The 26,223-nt window shown below is 53.0% G+C and overlaps 2 protein-coding genes and 1 long non-coding RNA gene across 5 annotated transcripts; 2 read left to right on the top strand and 1 right to left on the bottom strand.

Annotated features, from left to right (window-relative positions):
• Positions 1-1,608: 1,608 nt before the first annotated feature.
• Cd37 (CD37 molecule) lies at positions 1,609-6,815 on the top strand. Of its 2 annotated transcripts, XM_075952384.1 has the most exons (9): positions 1,609-1,740; positions 1,971-2,045; positions 2,135-2,207; positions 3,338-3,462; positions 3,549-3,623; positions 4,411-4,515; positions 4,968-5,174; positions 5,703-5,786; positions 6,479-6,815. In XM_075952384.1, exons 1-9 carry the CDS (start codon positions 1,687-1,689, stop codon positions 6,554-6,556), a joined length of 876 nt encoding a protein of 291 aa, XP_075808499.1. In that variant the 5' UTR covers positions 1,609-1,686; the 3' UTR covers positions 6,557-6,815. The 2 variants fall into 2 exon arrangements, with proteins under 2 accessions (XP_075808499.1, XP_075808498.1); XM_075952383.1 differs by having other exon boundaries at positions 1,672-2,045; positions 6,435-6,815.
• Positions 6,809-24,352, bottom strand: Tead2 (TEA domain transcription factor 2). 2 transcript variants are annotated; one of them, XM_075952381.1, is made up of 12 exons: positions 24,320-24,352; positions 22,692-22,929; positions 22,005-22,069; positions 20,443-20,505; positions 19,000-19,107; positions 18,845-18,903; positions 15,857-15,921; positions 13,752-13,894; positions 11,374-11,547; positions 8,461-8,622; positions 7,724-7,876; positions 6,809-7,561 (listed from the first exon to the last, which is right to left on the bottom strand). In XM_075952381.1, the coding sequence occupies exons 2-12, from the start codon at positions 22,921-22,923 to the stop codon at positions 7,448-7,450; spliced, it is 1,338 nt and encodes a 445-aa protein (XP_075808496.1). In that variant the 5' UTR covers positions 22,924-22,929; positions 24,320-24,352; the 3' UTR covers positions 6,809-7,447. The 2 variants fall into 2 exon arrangements, with proteins under 2 accessions (XP_075808496.1, XP_075808497.1); XM_075952382.1 differs by lacking the exon at positions 24,320-24,352 and adding an exon at positions 24,236-24,297.
• Positions 13,877-22,347, top strand: LOC142837336 (uncharacterized). The gene is made up of 3 exons (XR_012908250.1): positions 13,877-14,371; positions 20,481-20,582; positions 22,038-22,347. It is a non-coding gene; the product is annotated as an uncharacterized LOC142837336 (long non-coding RNA).
• Positions 24,353-26,223: the final 1,871 nt, after the last annotated feature.

The raw sequence follows: 26,223 nt of genomic DNA, 5'->3' as shown, positions 1-26,223 counted from the left end.
CAGAAATGGTGCGCTGCAAGTCTTGACCCTCTCATTTATTCCGTGTGGATCTCAAACCGCTGATATTTGCTCTCTGACACTCAAATATTTACTATACTTGCTACTTTGAGTAGCAGAATCAACATTCACCGCACCTGGCCGATAGGGCTGCTGAGAACTGAAAACGATCAGATGGGACACCGGTGGAGAAGGGAACTGGCCGCCCCGTCTGATCATTGCGGTCCACCCCAGATCCCACGTGGGAAGGGAACTGTCTCTTCCAGTCTGACCCATCAGAGTAGTGGAATAATGGGCCCAAAGGAATGGGAATGTCCCCTTAGGAATCTCATGCTGGGGAAAGTGCCAACCAGAGGGTGATTTGTCAGACACCTGACGGTTGAGGCCCGGACAGCCATGGGTCAGTGGCGGTCAGCACATCTTGGACGGCTTAGATATGCATATCGCTAGCCCCTATCTGCACTTGAGTCTCACGTCAGGAGCCTGAGATGGACTGGAGGGCTCACTGGCCTATTTGCCTCTTCCTGATGGGGCCACCGTGAATAAATCTCTTTTCTGCTTTCCACTATTAATTTGGTTCTTCTAATTAGCTTACTGGGGACAAGTAGCTGAGCCTGGCTTGGGGCACAACCTGTGACAGGAAAGATCCAGCCGCCAAAGTTACACACACACACACACACACACCTCATTCAAAATAAGGGAGCCAGGCATGGTGGCGCACACCTTTAATCCTAGCACTCAGGAGGAAGAGGCAGGTGGATCGCTGTGAGTTCTAAGGCAGCCTGATCTACTTAGAGAGTTCCAGGACAGCCAGGACTACACAGAGAAACCCTGTCTCTAAAAACAAAACAAACAAACAAACACAGGGGACAGCTTCTGAGGAATGACATCTGATGTTTGTCCTTCAGCCTCCAAATGCAGGTGTGCACTCATACACACGTGAACACACAGCACATACGCACACAAAAGAAGAGAGGAAGGAAAAGAAAGAAAGAAAGAAAGAAAGAAAGAAAGAAAGAAAGAAAGAAAGAAAGAACCGAGCCTTGTCTCAGAGACAGAGAGCTGCCACCTCAGAGACCTAGGGCTTGAAGAGGAAGCTGGGTGATAGGAACCCTCCCCCCCCCAACTGTAAGTCTGTGAGGAACTGGGGACCTGACAAGCGTGAGGGACACATGGGCACATCATAGGAAAGCATGGAGATGCTGGGTGTTCTGGGACACCCCACTGCCGATGCCTGGTTCTTCTGGCGCCTCCTCCCCTTAGGTTTCTCCACAGAGGCAGGAAGTGCCACCTGAGGTTCACTTCCTGCATTGCCTAGCTGCTCTCCTCACCCCTGGGACTGTCACACCTCCTCCGTTGAACTTTCACTTCCTCTGGTGTCCAACCCCAGCCCTCAGCACATGGGAGCACCTGGTCTGGTGGGGGGGAGACCCAGAGAAAGACGCACACACACACACACACACACACGCACGCACACACGACAGAGGCCGAAGGGACAAAGAAGGGCAGAGAGAGTTAGTTCAAGGGCTGTGGGTCCTAAAGAGAGGACCGCAAGATGCAGGGGCGGAGCCAGGGAGCAGTGAGGTCAGAGTGTCTGTGAGGTTGGCCTCTGCAGAGACAGCCCTGAGGTTCCAGGACCCAGATGTGGGTGGAAGTCCTTCAGGAGGCCCTGTGTACCCTCCCTGAGCCATGGACACCTGCGAGGGACCACCCATTGTGTCCTTGGTACCCACGTATCCCAAGGTGCTGCTGTGTGCCCTGCGGAAGTCATGAAGAAGACAAGAACTCAGCTGCCAGTCACTAAATTAAAAGGGCTGGGTGGAGCTCCACCCCTGGAACTTCCTCTTTCTCTGCCCTCTTCCTTTGTGCCTCCTTCTCTCAGTCTCTCTCTTTCTCCGACCACTATCCCCCTGGTCCCCTGTGACCAACACCTCTTCTGTCTGGGTTCCTCAAGCTGGTCGCTCCCCATCTAGGAGAAGATGTCAGCCCAGGAGAGTTGCCTCAGCCTCATCAAGTACTTCCTCTTCGTTTTCAACCTCTTCTTCTTTGTGAGTCTACTCATGGCTGCCCGGCAGGGGTCCCAGGACCACGGGTGGCCCTGGATTGCCCGCAAACCCCTCCTCTTCTCTTCCCTTAGGTACTAGGAAGCCTGTTTTTCTGCTTTGGCATCTGGGTTCTCATTGACAAGACCAGCTTTGCATTCTTTATGGGTGAGAGGGCTGGGCAGTAAGGGAGGGTCTTCCCGGGGTGGACCTGACCCAGAATCCCACCTAAGGCATCGCCTGGTATCTCCTTTGCCCTAGAGGCCCTCAGGAGTTACAAACTTTTCGGAAAGGGCTCGCGTTCTAGTGGCCCATTGGCCACCACCACTGTGCCTCTGTGCCGTGTCTTTCCAAGCAGACAGGTTGTGTAAACTGGATGTCATGGTGCGTGCCTACCATCCGAGCTCCAGGAGGTGGAGCGAGGGGAGCAAGAGCCTCTCCTTGCCTACACAGTGGTCTGGAGGCCAGGCTGGGCTATGTGAGAGACAGGCTCAAAAACAACTGTAACGAAATGAGGTCATGATTCCAAACAATAACAGAAATGATAGACATTTCACAAATACTTCCTGTGTCACATCTTGGGCTGGGGCTCACAGACCCTCCCTTCTTGAGGTTCACAGAAGGGAAGTGTCTTGCTAGGTGTCACACAGCAGGGAAGGGGAAGAACAGAAATAAGTTATAGTAAGGAAACTACTGATAAAGGGGGAATCAAATCCATAGCATCGCAGTCAAGCGGTGGTGGTGCACGCCTTTAATCCCAGCCCTCCGGAGGCAGAGGCAGGCGGATCTCTGTGAGTTCCAGCCCAGTTTGGTCTATGGAGCAAGTTCCAGGACATCTAGAGTTACATAGAGAAGGCCTATCTCAAAAAAACAAACAAAAAAGCAACTCATATTTATTTACCACGTTGATCACTGGGTTGAACAATGTTCTCATGCGTACTTCAGAACACCTGTTATCCCAGCACACGGGAGGTGTAGGCAGGAAGATCAGAAGTTCCAGGTCACCCCTGGCTACAAAGTGAGTTCAAGGCCAGCCTGAGTTACAAGAGACTATCTCAGGGGAAAAAGAAAAAGAAAAATTTAGGAAAATTATCTCTAACCTGGTGGCCCTCCAAGGGCTAGTGATGCCACAGAAATGAGACTGCAAAGTCTGGAGAAGTGGGACCGAGAGCCAAAAAACAGGAGGAGAATCTCAAAGGGAGAAAAACTAACTCAGGGCGGGAGATAGTGCTCTGCCGGGATGGCCAAGTGCAGTTGCTATTTCCCGGCCCAGCCCTCACTGACGTTCACTGCCTCAGGCTTGTCCTTCATGCCACTGCAGACCTGGGCCAAGGTCCTGGCAGTCTCCGGTGTCCTCACCATGACCCTGGCCCTCCTGGGTTGTTTGGGGGCTCTGAAGGAACTGCGCTGTCTTCTGGGCCTGGTGAGTAACTCTGCCCATCACCGACCCCGTCCTGCCCCTCAGAGGCCTCCTTTCACCTGTCACCTCCCTCTCCGTTCTGTCCTCAGTACTTTGGAATGCTGCTGCTCCTCTTTGCCACACAGATCACCATAGGGATCCTCATCTACACTCAGCGGACCCGGGTAAGTTTGCCAAGGAGGCTGAGGGGCAGGAGTGGGGAGAGAAACAAAGGCAGGCGCCATCATCAACCAGGAAGACAATCAGAAAGACACGGGGATGGAGGCAGAGAGGGAACGCTGGCGTGCTGGTGCGTGTGGTCCTGGCTGTCACAGGCTAATATTACTTAGCCCAGGAGACCAAGGCTGGTCTGGGCAACAAAGTGAGGCCACGTTTATTAAAAAGGAAGGGGCCATGTGTGGTGGCCTACATCTTTAACCCCGGTATTCTGGAGGAAGAGGCAAGCAGATCGCTTTGAAGACAGCTTGATGTATACAACAAATTCTAGGGCAGCCGGGGTTCCATAGAGAGACTCTGGAGAGGGAGGGCAGGATGGAGACAGAGGCAGACATAGACTGACTTGTGCCTAGCATTTATTCTGCTGGTGAGTACTTGCCTAGCACTCATGAGGTGGTCGGTTTGGTCCCCAATCCTGGGTACCTGTAATTCCAGCACTTGGAATATAGAGTCAGGAGGACCAAGAGTTCCGGACCAAGGTGGGTTATGCAGGAAAATAATTTTATTCCAAAATAATTTTATTTCAAAATTAAATCCAAACTTTAAAAAAAAAGAGGAAGAAGCAATGGAGGTGTAAAAACCCGTAGAAACACTTCTGAGATTCTGAGGAAGAGAGCACTGCCAGTCATTCGGGAAGAAACCCAAGGGTGCAAGGTTGGACTTCTGGGGTGAACACCATGGGCGGAACTGGGGCAGTCGGGACGACTCATTTCATCCTCACCTACACCCGCTCAGCTGGAACGAAGGGTGCAAGAGCTGGTGCTGCAGACGATCCAAGGTTATGGCGCCAACCTGGGTGATACAGCGGCTGAAGAGAACTGGGATTACACGCAGTTCCAGGTGTGTGAGCTACCTACATCTTATGTCCCGGACAGTTAACACCCTGGACTCTAACATGGTTCTAAAATCTCAGCGTCAGCCTGGGATTTAAGGAGACTGTGCCTCTGTGGGGGCCGCCGGTCACCTGTTCCCTCTACTCGGCTTGAGTACCCCCAGATGACAGCATCATGCAGCTAAGTCCCCAGACCCTTGGCCCTGACGTTGCTCCACCCCAGTCCCAAAATTTCTATGCGAGGAACTCCCGTCCTCGCATGTAGTCCAGCTCTGGCATGCCAAGACAGAATCACACGGGTGACCCACAATCTCGGGTTCACCTGATGCTCCTCGGCAGAGCCCAGGTCACCTTGGCCCCATCGTATCTTACACACCCATCATTCCTACCCGGCTCCCAGGCTTGGCTGCACATCTACAGCCCAGACCCCGGGTCCCTGACTCTAGCCCCATCCCATCAGCTGCGCTGCTGCGGCTGGCACTCTCCCCGGGACTGGATCAGCGCCCGCATGCTGAAAGGGAACGAGTCTCAGGGGCCCTTGGTGCCCTGCTCCTGCTACAATTTCACGGCGACCAATGACTCCTCAAGCTATGAGAAGCTCCTCTCCCAGCACATGGGGACCGCTGACCTATGCACTCTTCCCGCAAAAGCCCCCTACTACCGAGAGGTGAGACGGGCACCGGGGAGGTGGGCCGTCGGTGGGCGGGACCTCTAAAGGGCAGAGTCTTTAAGAAAGCCGGCAGGGCTTGGAGGGTGCGGCTAGATCAAAGGCGTGGCCCAAAGAGGTCAGGAGAAGCGGGTCCCCCAGAGTGACTGTGGCCCACACAAGCATTAGGATTCTTGAACAGAAAGGTAGGTGGGGCCCTCTGATGTGATCCAGGCCTACACGAGGCGTGGCATCAGGTGGGCTTGGGAGGGGGCAGCTACAAGAAAAGACAGATCAGTGGGCGTGGCAACTCAGGAGCAGGTACCTGGAGGTGGGAGGTGCGTGAGCTCCATGGGGCGGGGCCCTCAGAGTGAGAGGCGAAACATGAACAAAGGCGGAGAGCTTGGACCATGGGCATAAGGCAAAGTTTGGAGAAGTCGTGTTTGGATACCTAGGCATTGGGCACCTAAAAGAAGATCTGAGGGGCTCCTGGGCTTGGGGATGAATTCCAGAAGCAACAACACCTTTATACTTTTCCTGTAATCCCAGGGCTGCGCACAGAGCCTCCGGAAGTGGCTGCACAACAATCTCATCTCCATAGTGGCTATCTGCTTGGGAGCTGGTCTTCTTGAGGTGACTTGGCCCCGCCCCCATCAGTGATTGGTCTGTCTAGATGTTTTCCCGTTGCCGAGGAAACGCGCTTGCTTTGCGTCTATCTATGGCAGCTCTAACATGGGATGGGGCGGAGACCTGGCTTCTGCAAACTCTTGGCCATATGCGAGCTCTGCCTGCTACCCTCTCCCGCAGGTAAGCGAGATGGCGCTGTGTCTGCAGCTACATCGTAGATCGCTCAGCAAAGAGCCGGTGCTGCCGCTGCAGGGAACCGAGGGTTCGAGCCCTACGCCCGGGCTGAGCGCTGATGGCTGCAGCGGGCGCTGGGGCGGGATTAGTAGTAGCAGCGGACGCAGCAGCACCCCATGGGGCAGCTGGGGCATGGCGGGTGCCTGCCCAACTTGGGGGGACAAGGCACAAGGCAAGCTACCCATGGCTTTGGGGCCTTGGCCGTTGTGGGATACGGACGAGGAGCAGCCTGAGACGGAGAGCGCAGACGTTGAGGTGGAGGTCGGGGAACACGCAGAGACTGCTGCGTCTCCAGAATAAAGGACGCTGGGCTTGCCTCTGAGCTTTCAGACTGCCACTGGGCTGCCCGCTCTCATCGCCACTAGTCACTCTAAACTGTGCACGCCCACTTTTTGCTTCTCCTTTTGCCTTTCCCTTCAGGCACCACCCCTTCTCCAACCCTGAAACACCGTCTTTCTCTGCAGCTCAGCTTCATGACGCTCTCAATATTCCTGTGTAGAAATCTGGACCACGTGTATGACCGGCTGGCCCGGTACCGCTAGGCCTGGCCGGTCGCATCGGCGCCCACACCTCCACGCAGCCAGGAAATGTTTCCTTCCTGGCTGGTCTTAGGGCTAGTGCCTTGGGACTCAGTCCCTGGGGATCCAGGTGTCTGCCCTTAACCGACAGCCATTACTTCCCCCACGGGGCCAGGGCCTTCCCTCTGTCCCCGGCTTCCTTCCCCATCTCCTCGGCTCCACACCATCTGTCTGCCACCTCCCACACGATACTTCAAATAAATCCCCTTCGTTTTGGTAAAAATAGCTTTATTCTCCTTCGGAACATAAACCATCACTCTTGGGGAAAGGAAGGTGGCAGGGTGGTCTGAGGCTCACTTAAAATGGGGATGAGATTAAGAAGTACCACCCCACTGCTTGCCCTAGCTGAGATAACATTAATCTTAACACTGTATAAATATCTCCTTATATTAAAAAAATTCAGGCCCCACTTCATTCTGCCCCCAGCTGGGAAGCCGTTATCTTCAATTGTGACATCCCAGATCAGAGAAAGGGTGTGAGGGAGAGAGAGGCAGACATGGGGCGGGTGGAAAACAGGAAGGGTACGGGGCAATGAGTAATGTCTCCCACACTGCCCCGCTTCCTTCTGCAGAAGAGCACAGAGGGACCCTGTAGAACTGAGAGACCAGTGCTGTACCTGTGGGCATGCACTCCTGTCCCCAATCCCTGATGTCCTGTCAAATGCTCCCTGTGAGGTCAGCTCATTCAGCTCAACAAGTTTTTGGGTTCCCCTCTAATAGGAGACAGCCCCCCTTGCTCAAGCTTGAAATCAGGCCTCTTTATCATGGCCCTCTCTCCAAATGAGGGGTACAGGGAGAGCCAAAGGGTCCTTCCTGGAAAGGGGGTGTTCTGATGACAACCAACAGCGTGGCCCCATCAGTCCCTGACCAGGCGGTAGATATGGTGTTGGGCTCCGTGTTCACTGGTGGAGACCTCAAAGACGTAGGCAGTACACAGCAGCAATTCCTGAGTGTCCCTGTTGGTCACCACCTGCCGGGAGAACGGGCTCATGCTGTGGTGGGGTGGAGTGGGAGTCTCTGGGGGGGCTGCCCTGCCCACCCCAGCATGTCACCCGGAGGATGGTGACGTTCTCCTGCCCCTGTATGTCACCCGGAGGATGGTGATGTTCTCCTGCCCGCCCCAGCATGTCACCTGGAGGATGGTGAAGTTCTCCAAGACACTGTTCATCATGTAGCGCTCAGGCAGCTGCCGCAGCTTGTGCAGGAAGTTAACCAGGTACTCACACATGGGGGAGCGCATCAGGCGGTACACAAAGCGCCCATCCTCCAGCTGGGCCCGCTCTGTCTGGGAGTGGGAAGCACAGTGGCCACCCTAAGAGCCAACCAGAGTTCCCCCAGCACCCCACCTTTAATGACCGGGGCCTCTGAACCTGCAAACTAGGAACCTTGCGTCTCCTCAGAGTCACAGTCTGAGACCTCAGTGACCTCCAAACACCCCAATACCATCTCCAGACTGCGCCTGAGTCCCCAAGTCCTCCAGTCCCTCCCCACTCCAGATTCCTAGCACACCCTTAAGACCCTTTTTCATCTTGTAGATTCGATCTCTAGACATTTCAACCCTTGAAATGAGCCCTAGTTGTGGCTTTTAGTTGCTTATTCCTGTTTTGTTTGAGACAGGGTCTCGTAGGCCAGGCCAGCCTGGAACTCCCTACGTTGCTGAGGATAGACTTGAAACTCCTGATGAGTGGTCTACATAGTATAGGGCAAGCATTCTACCAACTAAACTACACCCTCAGCCTTCTGTGGAGTTAGTTCCTAGCACGTGCGCTGAGCCAGAGAGGTTGGGATGGCCCTCCCTCACTCTGCCTGCCCACATGCCTGTGACCGCTTACTCCAGATGCAGGCTGTGCTCTAGCCCCAGGGCCTCACCTCCACTTTCTCCACCACTTGCTTGCCAAAGGAGCAGACCTTGGAGGAGCAGGTAAGTGTCATGAGCTCCCGGCTCTCATACTGGCTGCTCACTCCATAGAAGCCACCACTGCCTCCGCTGGTCCCTGCCTCTTCACCGCTTGGGCCCCAATTCAGGTCCGCCTGAAAGACAAGATGAAGAGGCCCAGTTCAACTGAGGGAAATCCGACAAATCCGGACCTCCAGGCTCCCTGAGCTGCACCCACTTGCTTCCCCACACACACACCCCATGTCAGCTTCCAAAGTCCCTGGGTCGGCATGAGCAGAAGACCCACCCACAGTTCCAGGAAGACTAGAGATGGAGGGTGTTGGGGATAGTATTTTTAGGTGTGTGACTTTTTTTTATGCTGCATTTGATTAACTGTGAAGCTGTGATGCTTTGTCTGTCTAAAACACCTGATGGTCCAAATAAAGAGCTGAACGGCCAATAGCAAGGCAGGAGCAAGGGTAGGCAGGGTAAGCAGGCAGAGAGAATAAATAGGAGAACTGGGGAAGGAAGAGAAACTAAAGAGGACACCAGGGACCAGCCACACAATTATACAGCAAGCCATAGAGAAAGAAGTAAAGAAAGGTATACAGAAATAGAGAAAGATAAAAGCCCAGAGGCAAAATGTAGTTGGGATAATTTAAGAAAACTGGCAAAAAAAAAAAAAAAAAAAAAAAGCCAAGCTAAGGCCGGGCAATCATAACTAAGAATAAGCCTCTGTGTGTGATTTATTTGGGAGCTGGGTGACAGGCACCCTCAAAGAAAGAGCTTAACATCATACAACAGTAGGGGCCCCAGAATAGTCCTGACTCTCACTATCTAGGAACCCAGGAGCCAGAAAACCCAAGTTTTTTGCCCAAAAGCTCCTAGCTCTAGAGTTCAGTCCAGGCATAATAGTGCAAGCTTATAATGCTAGCACTTGGGATCTATACACAGAGAAACCATGTCTCTAAAATGGAAACAAAAGAAGTGGCTGGGGTTTAAGACAAAGAAAATGAAATTAAAAAAAAAAGAAAAGGACTTTTAGCCTCTGACAAGGGCCTAGTTACAAGCAGGCAAGTTACCCGCAGCAACTGATCAGAGTTCTATATCCTCCTGTAACCTCCCACCTTCCCACCTCTCACCTGCAAAAGCAAGTGGTTTGACTCCCCACTATCAGCAGAGCCAGGGTCCTCTCCTTCCCGCCCATCCTCAGGAATGCACCTGTACCTGTCACCCCAATGTCGGGCAGGCAGATGTGGCCTGACTTTAGCTGCAGCTCTTTGACCAGGACACTCACCTCAGAGGCCTGACTCCACCCGCTACCCCAGCAACAGGGCATTTTGATGCAGGGCAAATCCCTATTCCCGTGGCCATGGTGGCATTTGGGGAGACTGAGGCAAGGGGACTGCTGATTGGAGGTCAGCCTAGGCTATAACGGGAAGGGGAGTCTGTCTCAAAAAGCCTCAGCCACGCGTGGTGGTGCACACCTTTAATCCCAGCACGCAGAGGCAGGTGGATTTCTGGACTTCAAGGCCAACCTGGTCTACCAAGTGAGTTCCAGAACAGCCAGGGAGAAAGGCCTTGGCAGCCCCCCACTCCATCAGGAGCCAGGCTCCAGACAGCCGGAGGAGCCTCTGAAGCCTATGGTCAGTCTGCAGCATCCCACTTAGAGCCCTAGCAGGCCTCCACACAGAAAGCTTAGGGGCTTTGTTGGTTTTGTCTTTTTCCAGGATTGGTTTACTTTTATTTTATATGCATGAGTGTTCAGCTGCACGTATGTCTCAGCAACACACATGTGCAGTACTATCAGAGGCCAGAAGAGTTCCTCTGGAACTAGGATTACAGATACACGATGGTGCCGAGAATTGAACCCGGGTCCTCTGGAAGAGCATCCAGGGCCCTTACCTGCCTCTACCTCCCAAGTGCTCGGATTAAAGGTGCACACCACCACTGCCTGGCCCTTTACTTATTTTTTTGTTTGGTTTGGTTTGAGCTAAAGTCCCCCTAAATAGTTCAGGCTGTCCTTGAACTCTGTATTCTCCTGCCTCAGAGTCTTGAGCACTGGAATGACAGGCATATACCATAATACAAGGCTCAAAAGCTCTACAGCCAGACACCCAGGGAAACCAAACGGACTGAAACCCCCTATGGACTTCCTTTCAGGACCAGACACCCTCATTGGTGCCAGTCAGGCAACCGGACACACACCAGACGGCTGGTTACGGACAGCCCTCCATGTCCCCACGGTCTGCTCCACTCAGGGCCATCATAGAGGAAGCCCTGCATTCGACCGACATACTCCCCCAGAGAGTGTTTCATTATAGAATATTAGCTTAAGGTGTGCCGCATTCGTTTATGCTGTGGAATAGTTGTGTAATGATGCAAAGTTGTGCTGCAGTTCTCTATGTTGCATTTCTTTAAGCCTGTGCAGCTGTTACTTTGCCTGTCTAAAACACCCGATTGGTCTAATAAAGAGCTGAACGGCCAATAGCGAGGCAGGAGAGAATAAATAAGAGAAGAACTCTGAGAGAAGAGGGTCAAGGAACACTAAAAGGAAGCGAGGAGGACATCGGGGTCAGCTACCCAGCCCCCAGCCAGTCGTACAGTCAGAGTGAAAGTCAGGTATACAGAAGTAAGAGAAGGAAAAGCCAGAGGTGTAAGGTTGATGGGATCATAAGTTAGGAAAGCTGGCTAAAAATAAACCAAGCTAGGATGAGGCATTCATAAATAATACTCCGTGTGTGATTTAAAGGGAGCTGGGTAGCAGGCCCCTCAAAGAGCAAAGAATAAAGAGTAAAACAAAACCCAACAATCACAGTGTTTGTTTTGACTCTGAAGGATGGCCCAGGCAGACCCAAGACCCTCCTTGTGCCCGACTGATAGAGCCATGACTTAGGAGCACTCACCCAGAACTTGACCAGGAAGAAGGCATGGGGTGGCCCTCGGTCATACAGCTCCCGGAGGCCACCCTTTTTCTCGGGGAACTTGTCATAGATCTGTCGCACGTCCACACTCTCCAGGGGCGGCGCTCCAGGACTGGGGCACTGCTGACTGATGTGGACAAACAGATGCCTCTGGAACTGCGACACAGGGTGAGCGGACATGAGCTAGACCCACGTGCAGCCCGGTGGCCCCAGCAGTCTGTCCCAATCTGCTCACACCTCTTCCTGTCTCATTCTCCAGCCTAACCTCTCCCACATTTTCCATCCCTCACACAGGCCCAGAGCTGACTCAGTTCCCAGAACCCAGCGCCTGCCCTCCTCTCTGCAAGGTTGCCACCTCCCACCATATTTTGTCGTTAATTTCCTTGAAAATTCCATTTCTGCTCCTGAAATTTACAATGCGGCACCCAGCAAACTCCTCTGTAACCCTCAAAGCCCAGCTCACACGTGTCCTTTACAGGGAAGACTTCACTAGCCCCCCCCCCCAGGGAGATCACCTTCTATACACATAAGAACTAGACATGTTGTAGAATATTAGGTAAAGATGTGTTACATTTGTCCATGCTATGGAATATTTGTTTAAAGATGCAAAGATGTGCTGCATTCTTTTACGTTGCATTTGTTTTAACTCTGTGACCCTGTGTTACTTTGCCGTCTAAAACACTTGATTGGTCTAAGAAAGAGCTGACCGACCTATTAGCTAGGCAGGAGAGAGGATGGGCGGGGCTCGTAGGCAGAGACCTGGGAGGAGAAGATCAAGGACCAAGAGCAGTAAGAGGAGGCACTGGGGCCGCCATCCAGCCATGGAGTAGGAAGTAAAGGGGGGGCACAGAGAAAGGTAAAAGCCAAGAGGCAAGAGGCAGATGAGATCATTTAAGAAAAGCTGGCTAGAAACAAGCCAAGCTGAGGCTTATTCATAAGAAAGAATAAGTCTCCGTGTTTTTACTTGAGAGCTGGGTGGCCCCAAAAAGTAAGAAAGTCAACAACACTAGACAGGCTGGTTGTATAGTCCTGGGGCTAAAAAACCACCAAGTCCCTGCCTGAGCTTGCTGGCTGGATGGCGGCCCCCCGTGTCCTCCTCTCTTACTTTCTTGGTCCTTGATCTTCTCCTCCCAGATCTCTCTTATTCTCTCCGCCTGGCAGCCTTGCCGCTCTCCTGCCTAGCTATTAGTCATTCAGCTTCTTGTCAGACCAATCAGATAGTTTAGACAGAATTCAGTCTACCATAGAGAAGGGAAGCATAAAATCAACCTACAGATAATAGAAATGTCGGGAATAATTTATGTTATGAAAAATATGCTGGCAAGTATAGAAAAAGACTCAGAAGTGATAGTGTGTGACCCAGGTATGATGGCATAAGCCTGTTGAGATTGCAAGCGTGCAATATCACACCCAGTATACACAGCCCTGGGGCTGGAAGCCAGAGCTTCACACAAGCTTCCACTCTCCTGAGTTAAATCCCAGGCTTCAGGCTGACTTCCGAGCCCAAAGCAATGCTCCTCCAGGCTCCGGGGCTCTGGGATCACAGACTTCCCAGCAGCATCGCCCTGTTTAGAAACCTTGACAGCCTGGTGGGTGGCATTAGTGCGGCTGCAGACACTGCATGCAGTGAACATGCATCTCCCAGGCCTCTGCACTTGGGCGTGAGCGCATGACTAAGGTCTGGCCAATGGCATGTGAACAACAGGCCCATAAAATCTCTCTCCCTCTGCCTGCTGGCTGGATTCCGAGAGCCCAGAAGATTCTGTACCGCTAGAAATGGCAAGGCCCAGGTCCTACATCGCTGGGGTAGCACTTCTGCTCAGCCCACTGCTGGGGACACACATGAAAAGCTGGCGCTGTGGTGCACACTCGCCATAGCAGCCCTCAGGGAGCTGAGCTGGAAAGAAACAGGAAGTTCAAGGCCTGAGCTACAGAGTGAGACCCACCTTAACAATAAAGAAACCAGAGAAGCAGAACTATGGCTCCTTCCAGGCCCTTAAGTGTGCTATTGCAAAGTTGGTCCAATGGCAAGAATTTGCTATTAGGTGAATGACTGAATACCCTGTGTTCGATTCCCCCAGAACACCGTAACAGGCTCGGCAACACGGGCCTGCAATTTTAGACCCGTTGAGCAGACTAGTTTATTTATCCCCTGGCTCACTGCTCAGCCAGCCTGGGCTATTGGGTAAGCTCAAGCCCAATCTCAGGCTGGCGACTGGGGACGGACGCACTCGCACATGCACGCACGCACGCACGCACGCACACGCACCAACACACCAACGGCGACGACCAGCTGCTGTCTTCTGTCCCGCCCTTTTCCAATCCAGCATCACCCAGCAACTGCCGCAGGTTTCACTCACCGAGTCAACTGCGCCTGGTGGTTCCACAAAGGCTGAGAACTCTACCAGCTGCAGGCGGGCAGTGCCCAGGGCCCGAGCCTGCCAGGCTGGGGGAGATGGAGCAGGCGGGGGCAGGGGTGAGAGGGCTGGGGGCGGCTCATACCCTTGAAAGAGAAGAAAGAATTGCTCACAACAACAGACTGTGTCCTCTTGGCCACCTCCACTTAGAGCTATGGACGGGATGGAGAGGCGGACCCTTTCCCCAGCACGACCTTGAAATAGCACACAGCATCCTAGGGCTTGGGAAGTGAAGGCAGGAGCATGAGTTCAAAGTCATACTCAGCTAGAAAGCAAATTCCACCCTGGGATACAGGAGGCTGCCTCAAAAAAGGATAAGGTGAAGGCACCGGATAGATGGCTCATATAGTCCTTGCCACTGTGTCAGAGGAAATCTACCAAATAATAATTCAAGAGATAAAATTTAAGAAAGCTTTTGGACCTGACCAAGTCTGGCTTGCAAGGGACATGGCAGAGAAGCAGCAGCCCGGTTGGTAAGATGGGGCGGAGGCAACTCCAAAGGCACCTGGCCTGAATGCCTGAGCTGGTGAGCCCACTTCCGGACCTTGCATCAACCGGAATCAGTAAGCCTTTACTTTTTCTTGTTTTAATTTGGATAGTTTGCTAGGTTGTAGAGTGTTTAATTAGGCAAAAATGTATTAATTTGTTTATGCTGCATTTGTTTAACTATTTTTTTTTCAGGGTGAGGTTGAATGTTTATTCAGGGGGTTATGGAAGAGGAAGGGTGAAGGGGGGGACAGAAAGAGAGAGAAAGAGAGAGAGAAGGGGGGAAGCAGAGAAGTGGGGAGAGAGGCAGAAACGAAGCTGCCTCTCTGAGAGGAAGATGGAAAAGAGCTTGTTTAACTATTTAAAGATGTATTGCATTTGGTTTAATTAAATAAAATTAACCTAAGCACAGAGAGGCGGGGCTAGCAGCCAGTTGACAGGAAGTAGCAGGAAGGAGCTGAGCATGGGTTTTTTAGTTGGGGTGGTGCGGAAGAGTGGTTTCCTGGGACGCCAACTGAGAAAGTCAGCTGCAACTCTAACTTTCTGAGCTTGCAGGTTTTCACCCTAGCCTTTGAATCTTGAATTTTATAAGAATGTAGAGATTTAGTTCAGGCTACCGTTAGCAGCAGCGGAGCCATTGTTGGGGGAGGGGGACAGAATTCCCCTCAGGCTACGGCCTTAGTGGCGGGCAGCTAGCAATGTAAAGCACAGCGCCATCTTCAGAAAGCAACACTGCCGCTTGGAGCCTGTGGCATTTGACTGTGTGGTGGCCTGCGTGAGCTGTAACCCACAGTGCTGTGTGGTAGGTTTAGGAGGTATGGCCTTGCCACTGGGAGGGGGCCTGGCACTTTCAAAGCCATATACCACTCCTAGTTTGTGCTCCTTTAAGTGTGTGGTTTAAGATGTGAACCCACAGGCTGGGCACAGTGGCATGTGCCTTTAGTCACCGCAATGGGAGTGTTCCAGGCCAGTCTGGTCTACAGAGTGAGTGCTAGAACAGAAAAGCCCTGCCTCAAAAGAATAAATAAATAAAGAGTTGGGAGCCTTCAGCTTCTTGTTCCTGCCACCACGCTTCCTCTCGGCCATCACAGATGGCCCAAAATGAAATCTTTGGTATACAATGATCTTGGCCGTGGTGTTAGCATGTCACAGCAGCAGAAAGAGACAAACCGAGGGGGGAAGAACTCTTTCACCAATCCCTGTGGCCCTTCCGTGGTCAAACGTGTAAAATTCCGGGCTATTGGCAGAGCTACATGGAGAAGAAGCTGCCACCGAGGAAGAGATGGAAGCAGTCCCTAATGTTCACACTGGGCTGCTAGATCAACCATGCCTGAAGCCGCCATTCTGGCCTTGGATTTCTTTCCTTTTCCTCCTCCTCCTCCTCCTCCTCCTCCTCCTCCTCCTCCTCCTCCTCCTCCTCCTCCTTCTCCTCCTCCTCCTCCTCCTTTTGTTTCAGCAAATTTAAGTTTAAACCACTCGGTTGTACACAGTTGAGAAAAAAGTGAAGGAATTGCTGTTGGGATCAGGAACAGGAAGATGGGAGCAGGGGAGCAGGCTCTCACCTGGTAGGTCGGTGGATGGGGGAGTCAGGGACACAGAGAACGGTGTCTGGGAGAAAGGCTTCACGCTGCAGGACAAAGGGAACCTGTGAGTGCGGTCAACAGTGCTGTCTGATCATGAAAGGCTAGGCTCCGGGACCAGAACGTTCCTCCAATGACGGTGCAGTGGGTGCGATGATTGCTCCGCGTGTTTTTCACATGTGACTGAGGTCAGTGTCAACTGACCCCCCCAAAGCCACACAGCCAGGGCGCCATCAAGCCTGGACTCCAACTCCAGTCATTCCCAACCACGAGGGCTAGAACTGAACCTAGTGATTCAAGTATGCTATGCATGTGCTCCACAGAGTAACAGCCCCCTCTTTGGGGATCCTAGGCAGGGGCTCTATCACTGTGCCACACCCCAGCCCTCACCGGGGTACTCTAGACAGAGGCTCTACTGTTGAGCTGCACCCCAGTTCCTGGGTTTTGCTGCACCGCAGTTCCTGGGTTTTGCTGCAGGGTCTTGCTGTGTAGCCTAGGCTTGCCTGGAACTCGAGATCCTTCTGCCTCAACCTCTGGCATGCTGGGATAACGGGAAAGAGCCACTACACCTGTTCCACACGATGGAAATGTCCCACCTCTGTGCTGTCCCAAGGTGGTGGATTGCCACTTAGGCTAGTCAAGCCTAAAGAATGGAACTTTTCATGTAAATTTGTTTCTTCTGTTTTTGAAACGGACTCATTATGCAGGCTGTCCTAGAACTCACAGAGACCCACCTCCCTGTCTCCCAGGGCATGGAACGCATGTGCAACCATGCCCAGCTGTACGTTTAGTCAATTCTAGTTTAACTGGCTACTCAGAAATAATCACTGTAGATTCACACTCCAGAGGTCAGAGAGGTCAAGGGTCAACAGACCAAGATGAATAAGACAAACCCCAGGGATCTTCCCATTGGAATCCCAGGGCCTCTTCTTCCCAGCTCTCAAATAAGTCCTTCAATGGATTTCCCACAACACCATGATCTCCTGTCACCTGGCCATCACTCACATGTCAGCTCCTCAGGAAGACCCCCCTAGCCTTCTAAAGCAGATGGTGGCACAGTCAACATCACAGAAATTAGGGGCAGAGGCAGGAGCATCTAGACTGGGCTACAGAGCTGAGATCCTGTACCAAATAAATAAAAAAAGCAGACCCTTGAGGCTAGAGATGGACCCCAGTGGTAGAACACTTGACTAGCAAGTACAGCCTGGAACCCAATTCTATAGATATGTGTATGTATACATATGTATATATACACATGTTACAAGCATATATGTGTGTATATATACATACATATATACACATGTTACACACATATATATTTCCCCTCTTTCTTTCTTTACACATTCCAGGTCCAGGAATTTACAGCTTCCTGCTTTATTCCTTAAAAAGCACACGCCCAGACACTATGTAGGTATTTAGTATCAAGCGATGTCCCCTGCCATTGCAGAGGCTCACCTCAGTTTCCTGCCTGTGAGCCTTACACGGGTTGTTTATCTGCCTAAAATATTCCCACCCCCACCTTTCACCTGGCTAAACCCTACTAACCTCAGAGAAAACCCCAGAACTTTCTCCCTCACCAGAAAACCCCCGGTGGTTCCTCACAACGCTGCACACTTCCACTGTGTATGCCTGAAACCGAGGGCCTAATTAGCACTGGTCTCCCCCAGAGCACCTGCAGTCCCCGCAGCCCCTAGGGACTCGGTGGCTGGACCCCACAACCTGTCATCTTACTCTCTGACAATACAAACCTGGTGGCTGGACCCCACAACCTGTCATCTTACTCTCTGACAATACAAACCTGGTGGCTGGACCCCACAACCTGTCATCTTACTCTCTGATAATACAAACCTGGTGGCTGGACCCCACAACCTGTCATCTTTTATTCTCTGATAATACAAAACTCCTATGTTGCCCTCACACAGCCAGGCTGCACCACCACCAGCATCCAGCCAGGCTACGCTGGTTCTAGGGCTCCTTTTTCTTTTTTTGGTTTTTCGAAACAAGGTTTCACTGTAGCTATCAAGCCTATCCTGAACTAGCTCTTATAGTCAAGGCTGGCCTTAAACTCAGAGATCCGCCTGCCTCTGCCTCCTGAGTGCTAAGGTTAAAGGTGTGCGCCACCACTGCCCAGCTGGGCTCCTTTCTCTACAACACATCTGGTTATCCTCAGTGCCCAGGTAGTCTCCAGATACCTGAGACTCGTGATCTCCCCACAATGAAAGAATACAGTAGCCCCTTCCCCACCCATAGCCCTCGTGCCTGCCACCTCAGAGATCTGGAAGCGAGCCTTCACAAGCATTTTAGCGGCCCCTCCCAGAAGTATCTTGGTCTATAACTGCCCTCCCATGATCCTCTGAGACCCACTCATCCTTCCCAGAAGCCTCTAGGTCTATTATTGTCTTCCCACGAGCGTTTTGGGAACCCCTCTTCTGTCCTTGAGCCTTGGGCCTTAAATTCCCCTTCTCATGATACTCAGCAGTCTTCCATCTCTCCAGGGAACCTTAGGACTTCCTCCCCAAAAGCTTCTGGGCCTTCTTCTCCCTTCCAGGACCACCTGTATCCATAACTGCCTTCCCCAAGACTTTATGGCTTCCTTTGTCCTCTGGGTCTACAATTGCCTTCCCATGATCCTTTGGGTTCCCTACATTCCTCCAAGGTGATCCTTTGGGACCCCTTCAACCCTTCCCAGGGGAACATCAGCAGACAACTGCCTTCTCCTGACACTTTAGAATTCCCATGGCCTTACATTTGCCTTGCCATGAGCCTCTAGGACTGATGTTCTCACTTAGGAGCCATTTTCTCCATGCACCCCTTTTCAGAGAGGCCCTACGCATAGAAGGGGGCACCCCCAGCAAGACCCTAGCCAGCAAAGTGCAGGGCTAGACCTCAAAGTCATCAGGCATGGCTCTAGAATCTATGTCCAAAATGGATGTAGGTGGGAGGGAAATGCAGAGGACACAAAGTACTCACTCTGGAACATTCCACGGTGGCCCAGAGTTCCCAGACCAGAACTGGAAAAGCTCAGTGGTCTAGGAGGAGACACAGATAATGGTCAGATATCCCCTGCTGGCCATTCTAGCGTCATCCTTCCATCCCAGACCTCCACAGTTCCCAACCCAGGCCACCTGAGGGCCAGAAGGACCCAGCTTGGCCTGGAGGGACGGTGCAGAGATGAGCTGTGCCGAAGACATGGTAGCCATCGTCTGGAAGGCCTTGTCCTTGGAGACTTGGTCCTGGGGAAAGGTTGAGGCCCAAGTTAGCGAGAGTTCTAGTCAGGACAGCCAGTGTGGAATACTGTCAGGCTGTGCTAGGAGACGAAGGCATGGAGCTGTGACACAGGGTCCCCACCTATACTTTCTGTCCCTGCTGGCCTCCTCAGGAAGGGCAGTGTGGGAGGTACAGAGGTGTGAAGAGGGGCAAGGGGACTTACCACACTCAGAGTCTGACCCAGGGTGGGGGCGGGGGTGCCAAGGGAACTGCAGGCTGCACCGGAACACACCCTGAGTCAGCCTGGCAGAGGCCAATCGGGGCTGTGCACAGAGCAGGATGTGCCTTACCTCAGAGGGAGAAAGGTTCACAAGCCCAGGATAAGATACTAACGGGTTTTCTAAGTCAAGAAAGGACTAGACATAGTGTTTCCGTATGCCCAGGCTACAGGAAATGAGACTTCCAAAATCCCCTGGGAACAGGAAGGGGCTGTTTCATATTCCAGACAGAACACAGAGGGGACTAAGAAAGTACAGAAAGATCGGAACCTCAGGGATACAGACCTACAGAAAAGGGAGCACTTCCAGTAAAAGAACAGGAAGTAAGTCAGCAGTGGTGGTGCACACCCCAAATCCCAGCACTCAGGAGGCAGAGGCAGGAGGAGCTATGAGTTTGGGGCCAGTCTTGTCAATAGAGCGAGTTCCAGGAGAGTCAGGACAGCTAAAGCTACACAGAGACACTCTCTCAAAAGAAAACAAAACAAAACAGGAAATAATCTAGGCTAAAAGAAAAGAAATTGTATAAAAAGCAACAGGGATGAGGATTCAGGCTGGAGGGCACAGGGCGCTCACAGCAGCGTGGACAGAGTAGATAATACAATCCCTCACAGAAAACACACATGCAGGCTAAGGGAGGCAATGATGGACCAGAGAAACAAAAAGGAAAAGAAATGAGACCAGCAGGGGCGGAGGGAGGAAGGGGCTCTCACAGACAGAGACCAGCAGGGACAGAGGGAGGAAGGGACTCTAGCAGACAGAGACATCCTATCAGATACAGGAGTCATACAAACCTCTGCTTGATAAGCAGGCCTGTACCTGCAGGCCAGGCCACTCCCTCGGAGTCTCCCCATTCCCTCCGTGTGGTGTGTGTGCCTGTCTGTCTGTTTCTCTGTCTCTGGATCTCTATCTACTCCCACACCATGTGTATGTGCCCATCCCATCTCTCTGGGTCTCCCAATGTGTCTCCGAATCTCTGTCCTCTTCTCAAATGGAATCTCTGAATCTGTACCTCCCCTTCGCCTGCTCTCCCTCCCCGCTTCCTCCGTCTCCCTGCCCAGCCTCTCTACCTTCCATTATCCTTACCTTCAGCTTGGACTGAATTTCTCTTGATTTCCTTCTAGCCAAAACCTGGATGTGACTTGAGACCTGGAGGGATGAGAAGTAGGTTTGAGCACAGGCCACGCCCCCTCGTCCCTGTAGCTGTCCCTGCTGTTCCTCCACAGGTGAGCACAGCCATCTACAGGAGAAGAAGGGCAGCCTCCACGGCTGATCCTCCAGGCCCAGGCCCCTCTTGTCCTTCCTTCATGGCTTTCAGTCTCTCTCTCTGAGCCCCTTTGTAATAACCCTCCTACAGAAATCAGCTCTGACAAGATGGTTTAGCAGGGAAAGGCACGTGGCACCAAACCTAATGCCTGAAGCTCCACCCCTGAGGCCTACACGACAGAAGAGAACCAACTCCTGAATGCTGTCTTCTGATTTCTACATGCACATGGCACATGGTTACACACAGACACACACACTAAAAAAAGTGTACTTAAGGGGGCTGGAGAGATGGCTCAGAGGTTAAGAGCACTGACTGCTCTTCCAGAGATCCTAAGTTCAATTCCCAGCAACCACATGGTGGCTCACGACCATCTGTAATGAAATCTGGTACCCTCTTCTGGCCTGCAGGAATATATGCAAGCAGAATACTGTACACATAATAAATAATCTTTTTTCAAAACATTTCAAATTACATTTTATATATATATGGGTTCAAGTGCATCATGGTGCATATGCAGAGGTCAGAGGAAAAGCTGTGGGAGTTGGCTCTCCTACCATGTGGGTTCCACGGTCAGGCTTAGCAGCAAGCCCCTTTACCCACTGAGCCATTTCACAGGCACATAATCTAAATATTTTACAGAAATATCTGACATGCCTACAACACAGGGCATGAAACATAGACCAGGGTTCAGTCCGTAAAGTTTGCCCTTCATTCATGAGGATGTCAGTTTAATCCATGCAAATTTATAATCCTAGCGCTAAAGGGTGCAGACAGCTGCGGGCTGGTACTTGCTGGCTACCCAGGCTGGTCAAATCAGCAAGCTTCAGGCTAGGGAGAGACCCAGTCTCAAAGCAGTGGGCCGCTACTGAGATAAAACCTGAGGTCATCCACGTACCTCCACATGCTCATTCACACATATGCATCGATACCCCCCCCACACGCTTCATGTGCACACATGCCTGGATACCCCCACACATATGCAAGCTTTATGCATAGGCATGCATGGATAGCCCCATACATATACAGGCTACAAACACATGCATCCATACCGCCCTCCCACATATACCAATGCTCCCACACATACAGGCTTCATGCACACACATGCATGGATACACCACACACATACAAGCTTCATGCACACACGTGTGGATCCCCTACACCTACAGACTTCATGTACACACATGCATGGATACCCACACACACATACACGCTTCACGCACACACAAACATGGATATACCACACACACACACACACACAAGCTTTTCGTTCCATTTTTAATCACATGAACCACATCTGCCTTGAACCTGAACGAGCACAGTAAGATGGCCCTCAGGAAGTGCCTGGCCCCAAACCAAAGCCCCAAAGTGTCGGTTTTGAGACCTGCTTGCGAGTTCTCGTCTTCCCTGTCCTCAGCTTGATGTAACGGGCAATGAGTTCATTCCGGCCTGGAGGGGTCAAAATGGAAAAGAGCAAGACTATCAGCAGAACTTCCTGCCAGAGAAGACAAGGATGAGGGCTGAAGTTAGCAAGCCAACAATCTTTACTCATCTATAGCCAGGCCAGGCTGAGGGACTCCTCAGGGTCACCAGGTCAGTCATATACTAGCTATGTGGCCACTGACAAATCACTTAAGTCTTCTTGTGCCTCAGTTTCCCCTAATCTGTGCAGATTTTTCGAGAGTCTAAGTCATGGGAAGGGTACAACCCTCTGTTTTCTCATTTATTTATATATTTTTCTCTTTTTTCTTTTTTGAGACAGGTCTCTCTACATCGCCCTGCCTGTTCTGGAACTCACTATGTAGATCAGGCTGGCCTCAAACTCACAGAGATCCGCCTGTCTCTGCGTCCTCCAGTGCTGGGACTAAAGGCGCACGCCACCACCACACCTGGCCTCATTTTTATTATTTTGAGCCAGGGTCTATAAAGACGAGGAGAGCATAGAGCTCAGAATGTAGCTGTGGGTGACCCTAAATCCTCGCGGTGTCTGCCACCACAGCTAGCTAGACTCTGGACACGTTAGTTAGTGTGACTTTCCTCACTGGGGTCAGGGCGGCCACCGGGAACTCACCATACATCTTGCCCTCATCTGACAAGATGATCTTGCGTCGGCCACACGGAGGATATATGGCCAGGGCCTCTTGAAAACTCTGCTCGATGTCGGGGCTCCACACACCCTCTGCATCAGGGCCCCCATCTCCTCCAACACCCTCACTGCCTCCAGTGCCCTCCTCGCTGCCTTCCTCACTGCCCGTCCAGGCCCCACCATCATCCAGGGGGGCCCCAGTCCGGGGTTCCCCCATCTGGGCCTGCAGAGACAAAGATCAGCAGCTATGTATGGTGTTGCAAGAACACGGCGGGAGCCCTGACTGAGGGAGGAAGTTAGGCCTGGACCTCTGGGTTGAAGCCTCGACTCCTGGGTCTGAGGGAGGAGAGAAACCTAAACCTGGCACCTGGGAGGCTGTTCTCCCGAGCTCTCGGAGGAACTTGCATAGGGTTGAAGTCACCTGACCACTTCAGAGCGGTGCCTGAGGCCATGTAGACTAAGAAGACTGGAGTCTGGTTAGTTGCCCGGAGTGAAAACCTCCAGTCCCACTAAGAAGGAACAGGTGCTAAGAAAGGAGCAGCAGCTGCAGGAAAAGGAGAGGCTGAGTCCAAGATCCAGCGAGAGGGTGGGGCAGAGACCCAGGGACAGAGACCCAGATAGGCACAGAGAGAGGGCCATCGTCATGGCTTTCTGGCTGAGACCAGAAAGTAACCACAGAACCAGGTGGGACTGGAGCTAGGGCGCCCATCAAGCCTCAGGCATTGGCATTCAGTCGTCCAGCCATCTGGAGGCCAGAACAAAGAGCCCAGGCATCCCCTCCCCCAGTCCCCATAACCCCCACTGTGGGCGGGGCCTGCGTGCAAGCAGCCTCCACGGCCCGCCCCCCTCCCCCTGGGCTCCGCTCCAACCCAAGCTCCCGTAGACTTTCCGGAGGCCAGGAACAGGGAAAACTTTTCCCGTACTGTCCGACACCGCCTCCCTGGAGGTTCCATGACTTCCAGAACTTTCCCAGGCTCCCAAAGTTCTAAGTCCCATCCCCTCCTCTGGACTCTCTACCTGGTGAAGGTTAAGCGAACAAAGACACCACCCCCCAGGCCCAGCCCAGTGTGGTTAGCAGAGTTCAGGACCCAACCCAGCCCACCTCCATGTGGCCAGACAAAGAGACAAACGAGCTGGGCAAGACAGACATCCCTGATGTCGTGCCCTGATCCCCAAGCCTCAGAAGAGCATGGCCGTAGGTCCAAGGGGCCTCGTGGCTCTCGCCCGGCCACTCCCGCGCCTGCTCTGCTCCGTGAGGGGGCCACATGCCCACAGGGCGGACACTTGCAGAAAGGATGGCCCGGGAGGCGCGCGCCTCGCACCCACAGGAGAGCTGCGGCCCGGCGCTCCACGTCCTGTGTCCACAGCCCCTGGCCACCCCGCGCGCTCCTCCTGCCGCAGGCCATCCCTAGGCCCCTAACTCCGAGAAAGTTCCAGCGCCACACTACGGCCGTATCCCAAAGCAAACTCGGGCCCCCAGGCAGAAAGAGGGCGGCGGGCAATTCCCACGCGGTCCCAGAAACACGCACCTCACCTCACCTCATCGCGCGGAACTTCCCACCCCAACTCACACACCCCAAGCAGAATCCCGATTCCCGCCGGCGCCTTCCTACCTCCCGGCCTAGGCAGGGGAGCCGCGGGCGGGCGGGGCAACACAGGGAGAAAGTTGCCGGGAGCTTTGTTTGGGAAAAGTGGGAGGGACCGCAGGGGGGGGGGGGCGGGCCCGGCAGCAGGCTCGGAATCCCACCGTGACACTCGCTGCAAGGTGTTTGCTTTGGGAGTGTGAGGCCAGCTAAACACTGGGTGCAAATGTTGGGGTCTCTAGGAAAGGAGGTAGTTATGGGGCCCTGGATTCCTGGCTGTGAGGGAGGAAGCTGGGGCCTGGAGCCCTGGGTTTGAGAGAGGAATATTGGGATCTGGACTCTGGGTATGAGGGAGGACCTGAACTCCGGTGTTCCGGTGTCTTGGGGAGAAGGTGTTGGGAGTTGAGGGAAGAGAGTCGACTCCTAGTTCTGATGGAGGGGGGACGCGACCTAAGTCACGCCGGCGGGAATCGGGATTCTGCTTGGGGTGTGTGAGTTGGGGTGGGAAGTTCCGCGCGATGAGGTGAGGTGAGGTGCGTGTTTCTGGGACCGCGTGGGAATTGCCCGCCGCCCTCTTTCTGCCTGGGGGCCCGAGTTTGCTTTGGGATACGGCCGTAGTGTGGCGCTGGAACTTTCTCGGAGTTAGGGGCCTAGGGATGGCCTGCGGCAGGAGGAGCGCGCGGGGTGGCCAGGGGCTGTGGACACAGGACGTGGAGCGCCGGGCCGCAGCTCTCCTGTGGGTGCGAGGCGCGCGCCTCCCGGGCCATCCTTTCTGCAAGTGTCCGCCCTGTGGGCATGTGGCCCCCTCACGGAGCAGAGCAGGCGCGGGAGTGGCCGGGCGAGAGCCACGAGGCCCCTTGGACCTACGGCCATGCTCTTCTGAGGCTTGGGGATCAGGGCACGACATCAGGGATGTCTGTCTTGCCCAGCTCGTTTGTCTCTTTGTCTGGCCACATGGAGGTGGGCTGGGTTGGGTCCTGAACTCTGCTAACCACACTGGGCTGGGCCTGGGGGGTGGTGTCTTTGTTCGCTTAACCTTCACCAGGTAGAGAGTCCAGAGGAGGGGATGGGACTTAGAACTTTGGGAGCCTGGGAAAGTTCTGGAAGGTGTTGGGAGTTGAGGGAAGAGAGTCGACTCCTAGTTCTGATGGAGGGGGGACGCGACCTAAGTCACGCCGGCGGGAATCGGGATTCTGCTTGGGGTGTGTGAGTTGGGTGGGAAGTTCTGCGCGATGAGGTGAGGTGCGTGTTTCTGGGACCGCGTGGGAATTGCCCGCCGCCCTCTTTCTACCTGGGGGCTCGAGTTTGCGTTATAATGTGTGTTTGCTGAGGATGTGGAATTGGCATGGAAGCAAAATAATCTTTACCAATTTTATATGTGTTTTTTTTCTTATTCTGTTTCTAGATTTTTAAATTTTATTTATCTGTATGAGCGGTTTTCTACACGTCTGCCAGAGGCCAGAAGAGGGCACTGGATCCCCTGTAAATGGAGTTTACAGATAGTTGTGGTCCACCTGTGTGGGTGACTCAACTAAATCCAGGTCCTCTGGAAGAGCAGCCAGTGCTCTAAACCACTGAGCCATCTCTGCCATCGCGAGCGCGGGCGCGTGTATCCATGTGTGTGTAACTGGAGATGAAACTCAGAACCCTGAGTCTCACATGTGCTAGGCAGATGTTCCACCGCGGAGCTGTCTTGGTCCAACCTGTTTCTGTCTGATAAGTAAGGTGTTGGGGTGGGTTTGTTTACTTCTGAGAAGAACTCAGCTTCCTTGTGAGCCAGAGTCAAGCCTGTTGGGCTGGACCCCCCAGAGTTCCTGAAGATCCACGGAAGTGTAGACTCCTCATTACAGCGGCACTAGTGGCTGCAGAATAGAGGCGGAGCCTGGGGCCTGGGAGCGAAAGAGTTAGGGTCCTGGGTCTTGCTCTCTTAAATA

The sequence above is a fragment of the Microtus pennsylvanicus genome, chromosome 18, assembly GCF_037038515.1.
Source record: "Microtus pennsylvanicus isolate mMicPen1 chromosome 18, mMicPen1.hap1, whole genome shotgun sequence".
NCBI classification, from domain to species: domain Eukaryota; kingdom Metazoa; phylum Chordata; class Mammalia; order Rodentia; family Cricetidae; genus Microtus; species Microtus pennsylvanicus.
This window is presented reverse-complemented; position numbering and strand designations above follow the sequence as displayed.

Bases quoted from the DNA above. Each gene is read 5' to 3' on its own strand.
- Cd37 (XM_075952384.1), top strand. From the start codon at position 1,687: ATGGACACCTGCGAGGGACCACCCATTGTGTCCTTGGTACCCACGTAT. The intron at 5,175-5,702 runs GTGAGACGGGCA...CTGTAATCCCAG, and splicing joins AAGCCCCCTACTACCGAGAG to GGCTGCGCACAGAGCCTCCG. The intron at 5,787-6,478 runs GTGACTTGGCCC...CTTTCTCTGCAG, and splicing joins TGGGAGCTGGTCTTCTTGAG to CTCAGCTTCATGACGCTCTC.
- Tead2 (XM_075952381.1), bottom strand. From the start codon at position 22,923: ATGGGGGAACCCCGGACTGGGGCCCCCCTGGATGATGGTGGGGCCTGG. The intron at 11,548-13,751 runs GTGAGTGAAACC...CCTGTGTCGCAG, and splicing joins CACCAGGCGCAGTTGACTCG to TTCCAGAGGCATCTGTTTGT. The intron at 8,623-11,373 runs GTGAGTGCTCCT...CTTGTCTTTCAG, and splicing joins TCTTCCTGGTCAAGTTCTGG to GCGGACCTGAATTGGGGCCC.